Raw genomic sequence first — 18,206 nt, forward strand, 5'->3', positions numbered from 1 at the left:
AGCCGAGCTCGAGGCAAAAGTCTCATCGAGTCAGAGTCCGAGGTTATAACGCCCACCCTCGAGAATATTGGGGTCATGGTTCGGGATCGGTCCTAGCCTTGAATGACTTCGAAGAACATTGTCGGGTAATCAAGCGCGACCAACAGAAAACCGTGATATCCGTGACTAGCCGGATATCACGGCGGGGATCTCGGCACGTATCGATGGGGAACAAACAATCAGTTAATCAGGAGATTTTTTTACCTTTTACAGAATTATACTTAGAGTGTGACTCCCCTACTATATAAAAGGGGTCTGATAATTCATAGCATACATTTTGTAATACGCATTCCAAGATAATATATTATTATTTTCTCTGTTATTAGCTCTTTTTCTTGTTAATCACTATTGGCCATTGCAAGCCCAGATCGAGGGTGAATATTTTATTAAGGCTTGAATTATCCTCCTCGTGTGGTTTGAATTCATTTTATCTTTGTTTGTTCAACTCAACTTACCGCTTTGTATCAAATTAATCTGTGTACCCGTAAAATCACTTACAATTTAATTGTTATCCGATTTTGAGGGTAAACAAGAGCCATTAGCAAGCTTTAGCTTACTCAGTGATGTTGATGTGTTAAGTGAAGAGAAAATAATACTCATACCAGAGTAGTGATCAATAGTAAGGGTGAGCATCGGTCGGTTCAGTTCGGTTGTGAATGTTATCGATTTTACATATCGGTTATCGATTTATAAATATGATAAATCGATAACCGAACTGATAAGATATCGCTTATCGGTTATCAGTTAATTGGTTATTAACCATTATCGGTTCGATTATCGGTTTACCTGATAAGATAACTCAATCTAGAGTTAAGGGGAAAAAAGACAATTCACCGGAGTAAAGCAAAAAAAGAGAAGAATTCACATATAGTATACTACCCATTTCTGCATTCTGGACACAACTAATATTTGAAGCATGCTTCATTTTGACAAATTCAAGACTTGTGCAATCTCAAAAATTAATGCTACATCTCCACAAGCATTTCATCTCCAATTCGCTGGAAATAGAAGTTAACAGGAACATAAATAATAAATTTTTGGTTTCCTGCCAAACCATAATCAAGAGATCAATGTCTTTCTTCAGAGTCTAATCATAGCAAGAGCAACAAGAGTATTAGTAATTCAACAGTTGTCCAAGCACAATTGAAATAGTACTAATTCTTACTGGGTTATCAGTTTACCCGTTAAGAAATTGGACAAACCGAGGCCCGAACCGATAACCCAATAGTGAAAAAATATTAAACTGTTACCAAACCATTAATCCAATAACCCGATATCGAAACCCCAATAAGCTTTTTGTGATTTGGACTATCGGTTATACCCGATATATGCCCAGCCCTAATCAATAGCACCGCTATCAATAATGTTGTTCCAAGCTTGCCCGTGAGCAACTTTTGATTTTTGAGCTTTAAGGTTTTTCCACGGGGCAAGCGAGGATAAAAAAGACAAGACCATCCATTTTCAAATTTATTGGATGTAATTTCCTGAAATCAAAATGTTAGCTAAACCAAATTGTTTTTAAAGTAGAAGGGATTATTACTTATATAGCCGGATAGATTTAATGGTTACTTTTTTAATTAGTATTTATAGATTATACATTAATTATACATAATATATATATATATATATATATAAAAATTATACATATATTATACATCATACAGCTAATTTTAATTTAAATGATTAGGTGGATGACTATTTTGGTTAATTGCCATCTAAAGGGTTCTCTTAGCTACGATGACCATGTCAGACCATTAATTGATGGGCTATACTAGCCCAATTACACGTCCATTTATGTTTGGCCGTTTGGGCCCAGAAAAGAACAAGAATCAGTGTTCATCAAAACTAGAAAGGGCAGCCGTGGTGCCACAGCCTATTGCGTGGCCGTTAAGTATAGCACTTATCTTTGTTTTTTCTCTCCAACATTTACACTTGTCCTTGTAAAATCTGTCAAATTCTTAAGATGGTCGGTTTGAGCTTGGCCGGTATAATATAAGATAATGAAAACATGAACTCAACTAACCATATATTATCTTGAAATTATGGAATAATCTAGAAATACATCATACAAATGACAGCTTTGCAAAGTTTTAATGAAAGACTAATCGACATTTAATTAATAATTTTGACCTTAAAAATCATCAAAGTCGTAATTGTTTGAGACAATTAACATTCGCTGGTATTTTTCTGCGTCACAACTCACAACCTCATTCGTGACGCTACTCAAATAAATCCCAGCCTAATATCTTGTCTGTCTCTTTCTCTTGTTGCCCACGTGTTTCCTCCCTCGCATATCCTTTTTTTTGTTTATTCTTTTTAGTTTTTCCTTCGGTGTTCGATATTAATTTATGACTATGAGTAATTTAATTTTATACCACTTAAGGCTCATTTAAAAGAACAACACTCTCTTTTGGAATTTGTTTGTATTTTTAGCGTTAAAAATCGAAATCTCTAATTAATGATAGAATATTTTAAACTATCTCACCACAATCTTTATGGGTCATTGGTAGGATGTATAAGAATAGTGCAGAATAAGGTGTATTAGTTATGCATGGATTAGTAATGCATGTGTTAATAATGTAAGCATTAGTTATGCAGATATTATTTCTTATCTACTGTTTGGTGTTGTGTATTAAAATTCTGGGGGGGCGCGCATGCAGGAAGGAAGTTTGAGCATTCTTTGACTGCTCTGCTCCCCCCAAAAAAAAGAGAGACTTCATTTCTTCCACCTTCCCTGTACGAGTAGTGAAGAAGTATAGAGCACGCCGCTAAAGAAGCCTTCAAACCAATCAAGAGTGAGGCGGACTAGCGACCGGCTGGCAACCAATAAAGAATCAGAGTGACCGGCAAGCGACATGAGCGAAGGAAAAGCCAGGAGTGCGGTTCGTTCGAGAAATTCCTATCTATCTCTGAGATGTTTGGATTTTTCAAAACTCCGTAGACAATGGTCGAGGGCTCTTTTTTAGTGATTTCCCCCCTGACCTCAATGAGAGCGGGGATCGGCCGCTCATCTAATATAAAATCAATGAGTAGATCTCACCTCCCCTTCCCCATACCATAGCCGGAAGGGATAGCGTATCCACAGAAGAGAGAGTACGGGCCCTTGCCCAACATTTAGTTTAGACGCGGCTCGAATGCCTTTATGCTATAGGCTGTGTTAAGCATGCCCTTTTTTGTATTCCTTTTTTCTTTTTTTTTTCAATTCATTTTATCTAATTTATTTTTCTTTCTTCTAAATCTTCGACATCTTCAGCGGAATCTTCATCTTTCTTCTCCAGTTGATGATGCATATTCATATTGAACTTCAACCAATGTCACTTGCTCAACAACTGCCTTCTTCCACAGTAGCTTCCCCTCCATCCTGAGGCGAGTCCACAAATCCTATTTTTTCCATTTCTTCTGCGTCTGTTGATGACTCATTGAAACTAATTGATTCTATTTTGAAACCTTTTTGTTTTGTCTAACTTTCTAACTCTTTATTTTCTCTTAGCATTTTTCCACTTTATCCAAGGAATCCCCCCCGATGGCCAGCGGGGGATTCGGTATAGCAGCTCAGGTTCGTTTGCGCTGCGCGTTCCCGCTGGACTGGACACATGTTAGCTGTAGGAAGTATGGTTCCGAAAGCGTCCATTGATGAGAAGGGGCTGGGGAAAGCTTGAACCCAATTCCTACGGTAATGAATATGAGCGACGGGGAATTCTAAATTAATTACTTATCTTATTTCTTCTGTCTCTCTTCCATTCGGAGCAAGCATCGTAATCGTACCGCTATAAAACAATCCATAGGATAAAAAAAATGAAAATAAAGACCTCTTCTGGTTTCAACAGCCTCTTGTGAGTCTTCTACTCGACACGAATTCCGTGTTAATGAAACTTTTCACAGGAATCTTTCACAAATAATGCATTGCATAATTTTTAAGAAAAATATTCTTCATATTCTTTAGCTTTAAGGGACTTTAAGGACAATTTTGTCTTTAACCATACTAATACATGTATTAATAGCCTTGATATTACTAATGTCATAGTTTTCTATGCATTACTTATACATATGATAATACCAAGTATGATGTATAACTAATTATTTTTTCCAATATCTACTACCAAACGACCCTTAATGTGATATTTGCAAAAAATTTAGACCGACCGAGTAAAGTGTTCACACTATGACGCGTATGGTTAATTCGTAATAAAGCTTAAAATCAGTTACATTTTGGTAATTTACTACCTCCCTGTCCCTATATAAAAGTCTCTACTTGGGAATACACTCTCATTCAGCGTTAGTTTTACGAGGAGCTAAAGTTAAGGGCTTGTTTGGTTGTTTGAATTTTTTTGCTTCTAAGAAATTTGTGAGAAATGGCTGCAGCTTCATCTGAGGAGGGACAAGTGTTCGGCTGCCACAAGATTGAGGAATGGAACGAGCACTTCCAGAAAGGTGTGGAGACTAAGAAATTGGTATGGTTTTATTACTTTTGACTTTTTCTTAGTAATTTTGCTTTTGTTACTTTGACTTATTTGTTAGTATATTCTGTGTGCTGGTTTTTGTTTGTTGTTTGATTTTAAAAATGGTTTTTTTGTTGTTGCGATTTATTGTATGAGACTTTGTTGATTTTGGGGTTTCGTTTGCTTACATTTTTCTGATCTGTTTCTGTTGTTGCTTAAAGTTTAAGCCTTTAATATTCGTTGTTTGGTTTTCAGTTAATTGTAACATGTTTGCCTTTGATTTGATGTTTCTGTTAGTATATTGATTCGCATAATTGCGATATTGGAACAAATTGCTAGATATAGTTGCTATGTTGCTGTTAGGTTGGACGAAAAAGTTCAGCTAGGTCGCTATTTTTGACTTTCGACCTTGAAGTTTCGCCCATGAGGCAAGAAAAAAAAGGGCGTGCACTTAGCTCCCCCTGCGCGCAGGGCCGACCACAAGGGTCTATCGTATGCAGCCGGCTGCACCCTGCATTTCTGCAAGAGGCTGTTTCCACGGCTCTCGAGCCAGCAACTTTACCTGGTCACATGGTAGCAACTTTACCAGCTACGCCAAGCCCGGCACAAAAATTCAAGACCACCTCTTATGGTGTCATATTTCTGCAATTTTTCGCTTTCGGAGGATGTGAAGAATTGATAAGTCGATCTCTGTTGAAGACATGACCCAATTATAAAGTTGATATCATGCTTACCTTTGTTACTTTTCTGATTATTTAGTTGTTTAAAGATGAGCTAATCTAGGATTTTAAATCAGCTCTGTGGAATGAATATAATTGCAACCATTGTTTTTTATTGTGACATTAGAGTCCAACTTAGTGTAAGTACTATTTTATTAAAAAGTTAATTGTTTGTACATAAGTTGAGCCGAAGGTACTAAATGTCAAGCCTAGTTGCTTCGCCAAATATAGTATAGAATGATGGTAGTACACCTAAACATACCTCAGATTTTTAGAACTTGTCTGGTTTAAATCTATCTTATACATCACTATTGCTTTGTGACATTGGATTCAAAACCTAGTATAGGCATATGCATTTTACAAACTCTTTAACCAAAGGCGTATTTAGAATTTAAACTATATGGGTTAATCTAAAAACTCATTATTCTTAAAGTTATGGGTTTATGTCTACTACTTTTACAATTATAATGTATTTTTACTTATAAATTTTTACTCCCTACACTAGATATGCCCCCGTCTTTAACTAGATGAACATAAGCCGTGGCACTATACATCAGCCCCTAGCTGTTAGATAAGGTAAAATTATAGTGCAGAATGATGGTAGCTTCTAAATATGCCTCAGATTTTCAAAAGTTGTTAGGGGTAAATCTTCTCTTTTAACTCATCGAACTTATGTAAAAAACAACTCTTTATTTCAGGTGGTGGTGGATTTTACTGCTTCCTGGTGCGGCCCTTGCCGTTTTATTGCCCCAATTCTTGCTGAGATTGCTAAGAAGATGCCCCATGTTATATTCCTCAAGGTTGATGTTGATGAACTGAAGGTACATCTCCAATCAAATTTTGTATCAACTTAATAATCGTACTTTGACTAGTATGTTTAGCGATTGATTGTGATTCTTGGTACTTTTTTGTAGACTGTTGCGGAGGAATGGAGTGTGGAGGCAATGCCAACATTTGTCTTTCTTAAAGATGGGAAGGAAGTGGACAGGGTTGTTGGTGCCAAAAAAGAGGAGTTGCAGCAGACCATAGTGAAGCATGCTGCTCCTGCTACGGTGACAGCATGAATCTCCTTAATCAAATCCCATATTTAGTATTGTCTTCTGTAATAACCAAGTAACTTGTTCGAACTTCAAAGTAAGGATGATTGTATGTTTTATTATCCACCATGTTTTTATTGCTTTTGTGAAACCTTTGTCTTGGTGCTTGGAATCTGATTTGTGCATTTGGTGTTACTGATGTTAGGCTATATGCCCAATTCTACAGAAAGACTATTTTCAGATTTCTACTGTTGTGAAGCTCTCATTTTGCTTGGATAGCACTGACTTATTTACAATTGCTTTGAACGTTTGGTTCTCTCGGTACATTATCCAGCATCTCAGCATATCTTTGAGAACGCGTTTGGACAATTAACTTTGGTTGAAATTGTAAAACATAGTGTTTAAGTTTTAAGTCCAAGTATATTTTGGAAGTTAGAATTTATGTTTGAACATAAATTTCACTAGAATGAGGAACAGGATGCACCAACATATACATTCACCACGCAAAGTGGCAAAGCATAATGGCTTATTCTAAATAAAGCAACATATATACTCCCCTGGATCGAATTTTGATCTATGAATTGTTGTTTGTTGATTATACATCATGCTTTTATGAACCTTTGTTTTGGTTTGGAATCTGATATGTGCACATGGTGCAAGGCTATATAACCATTTCTATCAAAAGACTATTTTCCAGCTTTACTCTTGTGAAGCTTCCATTTTGCTACGACAGCACTGGACTTATTTACAAGTTAATACATCTTTCACTGCTCTTAGTACATTATCAGCATATGTGAGCAATTCTGAATGTGTGTGTGCGTGTATCCTTTGCACAAGCAACATTTCTTGGCCTGATACAAGTTTAAAAATCATTGGGAACCAAAATTTGCTGCCGCTGCATATGACAAGAGCCGCAACAACAACAACAACAACAAACCTAGTGAAGTCCCACAAGTGGGGTCTGGGAAGGATAATGTGTACGCAGACCTTACCCCTACCTTATGAAGGTAGAGATGACATAAGGTAGAGAGGTTGTTTCCGGTAGACCCTCGATATGACAGGAGCCGTATTTTGTTACATTTCGACTGCAAGAGATCCAGTTTATAGTAGGACAGTGATAAATATTCCCTTTTGCTCGTTCAGAAATGGATATGAAATATGACTTGAGACCTTTTGTCTAGTTATTTTCTTGATGAAGGTCATTGGTTACACAATGTCAGAAAGAATGTGAGACACCAAACTGTGACTGGGAACAGAAGACGTCAAACATATACATCCATCCACCACGCAAAGTGGTGTATATATTCTAATAGATGTAAAACCAGAAATTCTCCTAGATCTTGGCTTTTTCCAAGAAATGTGACTCTATAGCATGGATTTATCCCTAATAATCAAAAACCTACAGAATTCCTTCCTACTGGAGACGTTTCCTAAACTAACTGAACTCATGAAGTTGTCCTTTTCACTAACAATATCTTTGATACATCACCACCTAGTTCCTCGAACAAGACGACCAAATTTTCTGTTGGTTTCAACCAAGACCTTGGGACATGGTACCTGAGAAGCCGAATAGACAAACGATTAGTTAGGAAATTCTAATGTGTATTTACTGATACAAAGGAAATTTAAGCAGTAACATGCTTCTAGTGATGGCAGAACTAATAAAAATTTCAAGAACTACCATTTCTGAGTTGGTTGACCACAACCAAGTTGACATTTAGTTTGTCTGTAAGTTCCAGCATAGTGGAAAGCATCACAATTGCCATTAGCAGTTGCTGTCCAATATCTACCTATGCTTTGTCCATTGATCCAAACTTGTCCCTTACCCATGCTTCTCATGTCTAGGGCCACAGGGTCATTTCCCTCTGGTGCATCGAAATAAGCCTGAAACATACATTCCAAGACGAGTCGTAAGTTCCAGCAACAAATCCCTATTATAAACAATAGTAATAACTATGTCTCAATCCCATGCAAGTTGGGGTCTGCTATATGAATCTTTACTAAACATGTCCCTCCATTTAAGCTCATCACAAACCGATATTATAAAAAATAAGAAAGTACTAATTCACTATATTTTCTACGGGAATATAAATCTCTAGCATGACTATAACTCCTACAAAATACAACCTAAAGTAAACTTCTCAGTTATCACTATTTTTTTTTACCTTGTACCATTTAAGTGGTTGCTGTCCCTGGGTAGCTAGTGCACCACCAATCCAATCAACTGAAGACACTCCATGATGAGAGATCAAGTTCATTGCTTCTCCTTTCAATCCGACCTGTTTAAGGAGTATCGACAACATATTATATTTCGAAGAAACTTTACTGTCAATATTTTGAAAGCAAAAGAAACAATGGAAGTTTGGTAAGATTCAGTACTTTGTATGTCCATTTCTGCGACGATAAATCTTTATGGCCCTGGTTGAGACCTTGAAGAACAACTGGCCCAAGTATTCCTGTGTTCCATTCCTCGTAATGCAGTCCAATATTCTTCACGTCAACAAGAGTATTTAAATTCAATTGAGATAGAAAAACTATTAGTCCAGCAGCATAGAGTAACACAAGTAGAATGACATTTGTTTCTGCCTGAAATGAATCACTAATTACACAGTGGTAGTCTAGCAGCAATGAAAGAATCAGAAGAAGTTGCCTTCTCCTTTCTTGTAGATAAGTATTATAGGTGGTAACAATGAGAAACTAACCGGCAGGCCTACAGCAATGCTCAGTAGCTCAATTCTATTGGTTCCGGCCTGCAGATCAACTGGTCCTGTGAAAGTGAACTTTGTATCCCTCCGACTACCATAAGAAGATCCTGAAAGTTTCCCATTTACAAAGACATGAACTGCATGCCCACTTGAGTGGACACTGAGAGTCGGTTTCTGTCCTCCTCGCAGAAATGATTCCGAGGGACTAATATCAACACTGCATTACAGGTAAATATCATATTAGAGAAAGTTTTGCCCCAGAAGTTTTGGCAATACACTTACATTTCTGGGACAGTAGAAATTATTTAGATGTAATTAGAAGGTTTATGTACTCATGTTGGATGAATTTTCTGCTTATATATGAACTTCACCTTGTTATGTACCACAAGTAATCACTGTTATCTCTGGTGATATTTATCTGCTCCAATAGTCCATTAGCTGCAAATGTTGAACCGTCCTCTAGAGAAAATACATCTTCGCTGTAAGCCCCCCAAGAGTGCAGCTGAGAACCAGTTGGTATCATTTTCACTTGTGAAGTTTGCGCCCCAACCTTAGAAAGAAAAGGATGTTTCAAATCACTAAGCTGAAAGGTAAAGCACATAACTACTAGTAATTCTGTTCAGCAAAAATAGATTGAATGACAACGAGAAGAGCACATTATACTAAAAAGGTACTTACATTTGCTGTATTGAAGGCAACATGCTTGCAATCTGGAAGAATACTTATGGACCAAGGAGGAAGATTAAAGTGCTTGTTGTTAAAAACTACTCTAGCAGCAGAGTTGCTGTCGTAATTTGAGAGAAATGCTGCACAGTTTCTTTTGCCAGACGAGAATACATGAGCCTAAAATAAATGACTTTGTTGATTCAGCAACACAAAATAGTAAAACACATATAATATTTTTGACCCTTATTAATTGAGGACTAACCTCCTGAGAGCTTCCTAGTGAAATAACAGTGGGATCTGAGGATATTAAAGCCTGTTCACATAGTTTAATCGCCTTGTGGAGCTCCTTTAGATGGCTGTATTTAGGCTCCCTGATCAAACCTGATAAAATATGAGGGTAAGAAGTTAGCTGATAACCAAAAGTTCAATCTAGAGTTTGATTATGTCATGAAATAAAAGGACACGCCCTAAACATTGTCTTCGTAGTGATAATGATAACGTGAACTAATATATAACTTTGATTCTGTGTCCATATTCATGCACAAAAGGACTTTCTAGTCATGATAAGCTTTAATTCTGCTGAAAAATGTGGACTAAACTGATTAATCTCACCATATTCATCAATCGGAGCATCATAATCATAGCTTGTTGTTATAAAAGGTCCTCCCGCTGTGCGTCCAAAGTTGGTTCCCCCATGAAACTGTGAAAAGAAGGAATAGTTAAGGCAAGAAAGCGAAGAAATAGTTACGTCAATCAAGATCATGTATAACATGTTCAATATGAATGTTGCATTTTCTTTTTGCTGAGGAAGTTCATTTACCATGTAATAATTAACAAATGAGCCACCTTTTTGTGTGAACCGTGCAACCGCAAATGCCAAATCTTGAACTGGCCTCATAGGTATAGTGCCACCAAATTCAGTGAACCTTCTCTCAACAAAGAAGAATATGAGAATCAGTTCATAAAAATGAGCATATATTTGCATTACTCAAGTCTTTGAGAAACAAGATAATTACCAGCCACTCCAAGCTTCAGTCCACATAGTTGGCTTGTAAGGTTTGTTGGGAGAAAATTCGTCACAGTAAAAACCATTGCATGTATTTATCTGATCAAGACACATGCTTAGAATCCTCAGTCAATGGTTTCAAGAACATTATTCCTAAATCCGAGATAACAATGTATAAGTGAATAACCAAAACTGAGAATAAGGTGAAGAAAACTCACGATAGGATCAGGGGCATCATCCTCTTTGCACATAACCCAGGGAACTCCAGTATCTAATCCAACAGCCATTTGTGCAGCCCATTGGACATATGCTTCGCCAGCCGTTCCAAGCGCCTTCCTTGCTGGTTCATATTCATTTTCAATCTAACCAAAACAAATTTAGAATACTTGCAGAACAGCTGTGCAATATATCATGCATTCAGAAAACAGAAGTTCGATAAGTTTCAAAGCACCACTACTGTGTCAGTTTCATACCTGAGACAGTATAATGGGACCTCCTTGGGATTCAAACAGTCTTTCACTCTTCATCATCTCAACTATTTTTTGGGTGAATTTTTGCATCGCCGCCTTTACAACAAAAAGAATTGAAATGTCATTACTGCAACTCATGATCAGAATCTATCAATTTATTACCACATTATATTTATCAGAGTCAAAAACAAACAGAAACAATGATGCTACGAACAAACATGTTCAAATATCGGCAAAATTGGTGCTTTGTTTGCATAATAACGGGTAATGTTTAGTTACTTTAATGTGACAAAAGATAGTTTTGTGATTCTACTGTTATGACGGACAAACCTTAAAAGGTTCATTATCGGTTCTGAAGCTGATACCAGGAACATATTTCAACCATACAGGAAATCCTCTGCAGTAGATGAAAGATATATAGAATCATGAACTCATTCTTGAAATTAACCAAGAAAATCAAAGAAATAACAAGGGGAACTAGGAACAAAAAACAAAGGGGAAAGACAATCTATTACCCAAAATTCCACTCAGCACAAACATAAGGTCCAATGCGCAAATGTGCATAAAGGCCAGCTTTTTGCACAGTTTTTATAAACCTTACAAGATCATATCTCCCCTCAAAATCATACTGTCCAAAAGAAACATAGCATATTAGTAGCAATATGCTAGCAGAAATAAAGGTGACATCTTTCAGCAGTAAGAAGCTAAGTCTTTGTGGGCAAATTGAAACACTCACATTGCCTGGGGAAGGTTCATGTATGTTCCAAAAAACATAAGTTTCAATGACATCCAAGTTTGCATCTTTAGCCTTGTTTATGAGATCTTCCCACATCTGCAAAACACCCATTTAATTAAAATTTATCCTTATTAATATAGTAGAGTAACATTATCCGTCCAAGAATATAGTAATGGAAACTGTTGACACATAAACAACAACAATAACTATGCCTTAGTCCCAAGCAACTTGGGGTCGGCCAAAACTATTGAGACATAAACAACAACAACTATGCCTCAGTCCTAAGCAACTTGGGTTCGGCAAAACTGTTGAGACATAATACAATTAAAATAATTAAAAGTGTGTTCTCAGTTTAAACTTTAGATAAATGTACACATAATCTAAAATGGTATAAGAGCAAAGGCACATTTCCGGATTCAAATCTCATCCGCCACCCATAGCAAAAAGAATTTACACGTGTTTGGACCAAGAAAAGGAATCAAGCTAACACATGCGGGGCGTGGTGGAACATGGTACAATTAAGGACGATCGGGAAGAAAGGGAGGGGGAGGGAAGGGGGGGGGGGGGCTATGAAAATGGGAGAGTACCTCAGGGGTGCTTCTGGGATAATGCTGCTCGGTGGGCCGGGCCTGAACCGGACCGGACCGGGCCCGCGGTCCTAACGGGCCTGGTGGGCCTGGTGGGCCGGTCCTGGGTGGGCCGGTCTTGGTGGGCCTCTGAGCCCGTCACGGGCTGGTCTCCATGGTTGAGCCCACGAGCCCGGGACCGTTTGGCCCGGGACCGGCAGGCGGGCCTGGGCCGGTCCTGGCGGGCCTGGCGGGCCCAACGGCTATTTTAAAAAAAAAAAAAAAAAAAAAAAAATCAAACGGCCATATTTAAAATCTAGCCGTTTGGGCTGAAAATATGACCGTTTTTTAAGTTAAAAAAATGGCCATTTGGCCCCCAAACTTTATTTTAACCCCAAACTTTATATAATTACACTTTTCCCCATTTCTCAACTATAAATACCCCCTCATTCTTTCATTTTTATTCACCAATTCATCAATATCTCTCAATATCTCTCAATCTCTCTCAATCTCTCTACTACAATTACTTAATTTATTGTTGAAATTTCGTGAAAAATTGTGAAGTTGTTGAATTGAAGTTTTCAAGTGTTCAACGATTTTCAATTTTCAAGAAGTTGTTCGGCAATCCGGTAAACTCGTTTCAACTCTTACGTTTTTATAATATATTTTTGTGTGGTTTAGTTTGCATAATTATAATTAATATGGCATTTACTTTGAAAAAAATGTTTGGTAAAGGAAAAGATAAAACCGGTGAAAGTAGTGGCCAACCAACTACCCTTCCCCGGCTCCCCGACCTAGAAAAGATAAGCAAGTTGAAAGTAGTCGCCAACCTAGACGTCCTCCTCCTTCCGTAATTCTTGATAGTGATCACCCTTGTTTTCAATTTACCGATAGTGAATTTTATCATAATGTTGCACCAGGTGATAGATTAGATGATGAAATTATGAATGCTCTTTATCCTAATGAAACCATCTTAGAAAATAATGAGGAAAATGAGGATGATGATGAAACTCAAGCACCGGATTTAGATGATACACCTACTAGTCCTCTTAATAACCCAAGTGATGCACCGGTCGACCCACCTGTAGAAACTCCTACTTTTAATAGAGAACCTGCTAAACGCTTAGAAACATCATTAGTTTGGAATTTTTTTACTCAAGTAAGAGAAAAAATAAGGCTAAGTGTAAAACTTGTGGGAAATTAATGTCGCATAAATATGTAGGAGACCGTAGCGGCACAGGTAGTTTGACTAGGCACATAAAAACACACCCTAGAGATAAGGCTAGATTTTTTCAAATGAAAGCGCATCTAGAGGGGACAAGTGTAGATTCTGCGATTAACCCTAGTACAGGTTCAAATCTAGTTCAACCAGGAATTAACACTGTCACTGGAGGTATTTTATATTACGATCCAAATAGAGATCGTGAAGAATTAGCAAAGATGATTACTGTTATGTGCTTACCTTATACTTTTGCTTCTAATCCTAATTGGGTTCATTATATTAGAAGAGTGTTTAATCCTACTTATAAAGGTTGGCCTCGCGCAACAGTTAAGAGTGATATTTATAAATTCAAACATGAATATGAACAATATTTGCGTTATTTATTTACTCATATACCTAATCGGATTTCTATTACTACTGATATTGGTAGAAGTGGTAATGATTGTGATTACCTAACTGTTACAAGTCATTGGATAGATGAAGAATGGATAATGCAAAAACGCATAATTGCATATAGAATAATTAATTCGCGTCACACAGGTAAATTTATAGCTAACACTGTTGCAGATATTTGTAGATATTTTTGCTTTAGCGATAAAATAATGGCAATTTCAATGGATAATGCTTCTAGTAACACCAGTGCTATAGGCATGCTTACAACAACACTAAATCCTGCATTTACTAATATTTTCCATGTTAGATGTATTTGTCATATTTATCATTTAATTGTCGGTGATGGTATGCGAATATTAAACATAGAAATTGAAAAGGTTAGAATGGCTCTTAATTGGCTTTTTTATTCAAACCGTAGAAGTAGACTTAGAGAGTATTTTAAAAAATGTGATGAATATGGCCTTAGAGAAAGAAAGGTTCCTAAACCTTGCCCGACTAGATGGAATTGTATGTACGAAAGTTTAGTAGTAGCATATGAATATAGAAACCCAATTAATGCAACGTTTAATTCTCGGGTAGGTGGTGAAGATGATGATGAAATGCTTACCACTCAAGATTGGACTAATGTTAAAATTCTTTTAGATTTTTTAGAACATTTTCAAATTGCAACAAATGCATTTTCTGGGCAATATTATCCTACTATTTCAAACTGTTTAGTTTATATTGCAGCACTATCTGATTTGTTTGTTGAATTTAGTGAGGGTGGGGATATTTATGAACTTGCTATAAATGAAATGAAACAAAAGTTTAAAAAATATTTTTTTCCTATCCCTCCTATTTATGGTCTTGCTGCAATGCTAAATCCTACAATGAAATTGGGAGGTCCTCATTTTTGGTATTCAAATATTTATAAGGCTTTAGATCTTTCAAATGAGGAAATTGCGACACTTGCAGATGCAAAAGCTTCAATTAAGATTAACGCTCAAACAGTTTATAATGCTTATCAACTTGCCTTAGAGCATGCTAGGCCAACTATTCCAACCCCTACTTCGTCTAGCTCACAATCCTCTAAAAGAGTTGCGGGCTTAAAAGCTCTTAAATCTTGGACGGAGTTCAGGGGTCTCAAGGTGAAAATTATGATGAAACTTCACATCTAAATGAGCTTCAAGTTTATTTGTCTCAGGGACTTGAAAAGGAGAATCCAGACGGCTCTTTTGATCTTTTGGAATGGTGGAAGGCAAGGGAAAAACATTTTCCTGTTCTTGCAAGGATGGCTCGGGATATTTTATCAATTCAAGCTTCAACTGTTGCATCAGAGAGCGCTTTCAGTCAAGCAAGACTGCAAATAGGTGATCATAGAGCGTCTATGAGGGATAGCTTGGAAAAATCAGTATTGTTTAGAGATTGGATCCGCTCGGAAAGAAGAAACTTTGGAATTGCAGAAGCACAACCGGCGATAGATGAAGCTTATGAAGAAATGATAGCGGAACTTACGGAGGATTCGGCTTCGCCCGGAAGTGGTGATGAACAAGCTTCTTTTCCACCACCACCAACGCAACCTCCTCCGAACCTTGAAGGATTTATGAGATTTGTTAGAGATAATACATAGAATAATATGTAACTTGTATTTTGGCACATCTTCCTTAGTTTTTTCCTTCTAATGGTGGTATTAGTACCTTGTTGTGCTCATTCCATTGGGGGAAGGATGACTAAGAAAGATATGTCATTTTTTGGTAATAAAATTTATTGCTTCTACCCATGAGCTTCTTTTCGCAATATTTCTTTGTCTATACTTAGAATTATTTATATGCTACAATATATACATAATATACAATATATATACTACAAGAAAATATATTTATAAGATACAATATATACATAAGATACAATATATATACTACAAGAAAATATATAAGAGAATATATATACATAAGATACAATATAATATACTACAAGAAAATATATTATGCTACAATATATACATAATATACAATATATATACTACAAGAAAATATATAAGAGAATATATATACATAAGATACAATATAATATACTACAAGAAAATATATTATGCTACAATATATACATAATATACAATATATATACTACAAGAAAATATATTTATAAGCTACAATATATACATAAGATACAATATATATACTACAAGAAAATATATAAGAGAATATATATACATAAGATACAATATAATATACTACAAGCAAATATATAAGAGAATATATATACATAAGATACAATATAATATACTACAAGCAAATATATTATGCTACAATATATACATAATATACAATATATATACTACAAGAAAATATATTTATAAGCTACAATATATACATAATATACAATATATATACTACAAGAAAATATATAAGAGAATATATATACATAAGATACAATATATATACTACAAGAAAATATATTATGCTACAATATATACATAATATACAATATATATACTACAAGAAAATATATAAGAGAATATATATACATAAGATACAATATAATATACTACAAGAAAATATATTATGCTACAATATATACATAATATACAATATATATACTACAAGAAAATATATTTATAAGCTACAATATATACATAAGATACAATATATATACTAAAAGAAAATATATAAGAGAATATATATACATAAGATACAATATAATATCAAGAAGTGATATTTATGCATGACAATTTAGTGTTTTACTATTGTTTTGTTATTTTCTTTTTCGTCAAGCACTTTAATAATTAGATATACATATATACTACATATTAATATAGCCATGATACTACAAGAAATTGTCTTTAAAAAAAAAAAAAAAAACCCGCTAGGCCCGCGAAGCCCACGAGCCCGGCCCGTTAAGCACAGGACCATGTGGGCTTAGGCCCGTCACGGGCCGGTTCCACCCATTAGGCCCACGAAGACCGGGACCGCCAGGCCCGGGACCGCCAGAGCCCGGGACCACGAAGCCCGGGACCGCGAGGCCCGGCCCGTTAGGCCCACTAAGGCCCGGGCCCGGGACAAAATACAGCCCTATTCTGGGATAGTGTATGGAGCCAGAAAGAAGAATTCTTCTTTGGCCATTAATAATAATGGCCTTCTTATCATAAGTGACTTTGCACCAAATCAACTGAGCTACCATTAGCAATGAAATAGTATAAACTATGAAGAACTTGGAAACTGAGCTTGTCTCCATTTTTGTCTATTCACTATTTTTTCACTGAATAAGAAATCTAAAGAGGAGGGAAGTTTTTTTTTTGAAAATAAAGCTGAGAAGAAACGGTGGAAGAACAGAGGAATAACACGAGTCAAGAACGGTAATCAGCAGAATGGCAACTATATATGGTGCTGTTTGGATTCTTCTTGCCATTAATGCAGTTTCCCTAAGTCCTATGTTCATAAATAGGAGCCTTCTCAAATAATAGAAGTAGAGTGTAGTTTCATATGATAATAATAAGTATAGGTAATTTCAATTTCTATGCCGTTCGATTTCATGTGCATGTTGTCCAAGATCACCCCCAAAAAAATAAGTGTCAATAACCTTTATATATGGGATATTTGTTATAATATTTTTATGTTATGCATCGAAAGTACTAGGTTCAGCTGAACCCGATACTTAATCACTTCATCCGCCTCTGTCTTGAACCAGATCCAGATTTTAATTTTGATGAATTCAACCTTCAAAAATATATAGCACTTGACTAGTCGTTCTTTTCAAATTATAGGTTTAAATTCAATATTTGTCGAAATTGCATTAATTTCACATATATATTCAAGCTATGTGTTGAAAATATTGGATACCATTGGCACAGATGCTGCATCCAGGCTTCTTCTTTTTGATATTTTTCTAATGAAAGTTAGTGATTTAGTTAATAAAATCATATATTTGTCAAAGGTCAACTTCATAACTTAAAATTTTGAATCTAATTTACCTTTGTTTATCTGATTTCTGGTATTTGAACTACTGGCAAGGCAGTAAAAAAAATTTGAACTAGTATGTAGGAAAAACTATTGCACCCACTATCGTTTTGTGACTGTTTAAACTTAGTATAACTGTATATTTTTTAAAAATTGGTCAACTAATTGTATAGTTCAAAAAAGGAAAACCCTGATGCACTTGCACTTGTCGCACAAATATCAAAGTGTTCTTGTAGGAGTCTAAAAATGTGAAAATAATTAATAATTATTCAA

At 36.0% G+C, this 18,206-nt stretch overlaps 2 protein-coding genes across 4 annotated transcripts; one reads left to right on the forward strand and one right to left on the reverse strand.

The window, feature by feature from the left end:
• Positions 1 to 4,294: 4,294 nt before the first annotated feature.
• Positions 4,295 to 6,480, forward strand: LOC107790674 (thioredoxin H-type 1-like). The gene is made up of 3 exons (XM_016612627.2): positions 4,295 to 4,490; positions 5,896 to 6,018; positions 6,112 to 6,480. Exons 1-3 carry the CDS (start codon positions 4,392 to 4,394, stop codon positions 6,259 to 6,261), a joined length of 372 nt encoding a protein of 123 aa, XP_016468113.1. The 5' UTR covers positions 4,295 to 4,391; the 3' UTR covers positions 6,262 to 6,480.
• A 972-nt stretch (positions 6,481 to 7,452) lies between these two features.
• Positions 7,453 to 17,325, reverse strand: LOC107790675 (beta-galactosidase 5-like). 3 transcript variants are annotated; one of them, XM_075232530.1, is made up of 17 exons: positions 17,045 to 17,325; positions 11,818 to 11,913; positions 11,597 to 11,709; positions 11,412 to 11,478; positions 11,085 to 11,177; positions 10,830 to 10,973; positions 10,622 to 10,710; positions 10,426 to 10,531; positions 10,218 to 10,305; positions 9,868 to 9,986; positions 9,618 to 9,782; positions 9,311 to 9,489; positions 8,937 to 9,156; positions 8,614 to 8,724; positions 8,400 to 8,513; positions 7,916 to 8,118; positions 7,453 to 7,791 (listed from the first exon to the last, which is right to left on the reverse strand). In XM_075232530.1, exons 2-17 carry the CDS (start codon positions 11,911 to 11,913, stop codon positions 7,680 to 7,682), a joined length of 2,019 nt encoding a protein of 672 aa, XP_075088631.1. In that variant the 5' UTR covers positions 17,045 to 17,325; the 3' UTR covers positions 7,453 to 7,679. The 3 variants fall into 3 exon arrangements, with proteins under 3 accessions (XP_075088631.1, XP_075088630.1, XP_016468115.2); XM_075232529.1 differs by lacking the exon at positions 17,045 to 17,325 and adding an exon at positions 12,272 to 12,372; XM_016612629.2 differs by lacking the exon at positions 17,045 to 17,325 and having other exon boundaries at positions 11,818 to 12,061.
• Between the last annotated feature and the right edge of the window lie 881 nt (positions 17,326 to 18,206).

Source organism: Nicotiana tabacum, chromosome 16 (genome assembly GCF_000715075.1).
Source record: "Nicotiana tabacum cultivar K326 chromosome 16, ASM71507v2, whole genome shotgun sequence".
NCBI classification, from domain to species: Eukaryota; Viridiplantae; Streptophyta; class Magnoliopsida; order Solanales; family Solanaceae; genus Nicotiana; species Nicotiana tabacum.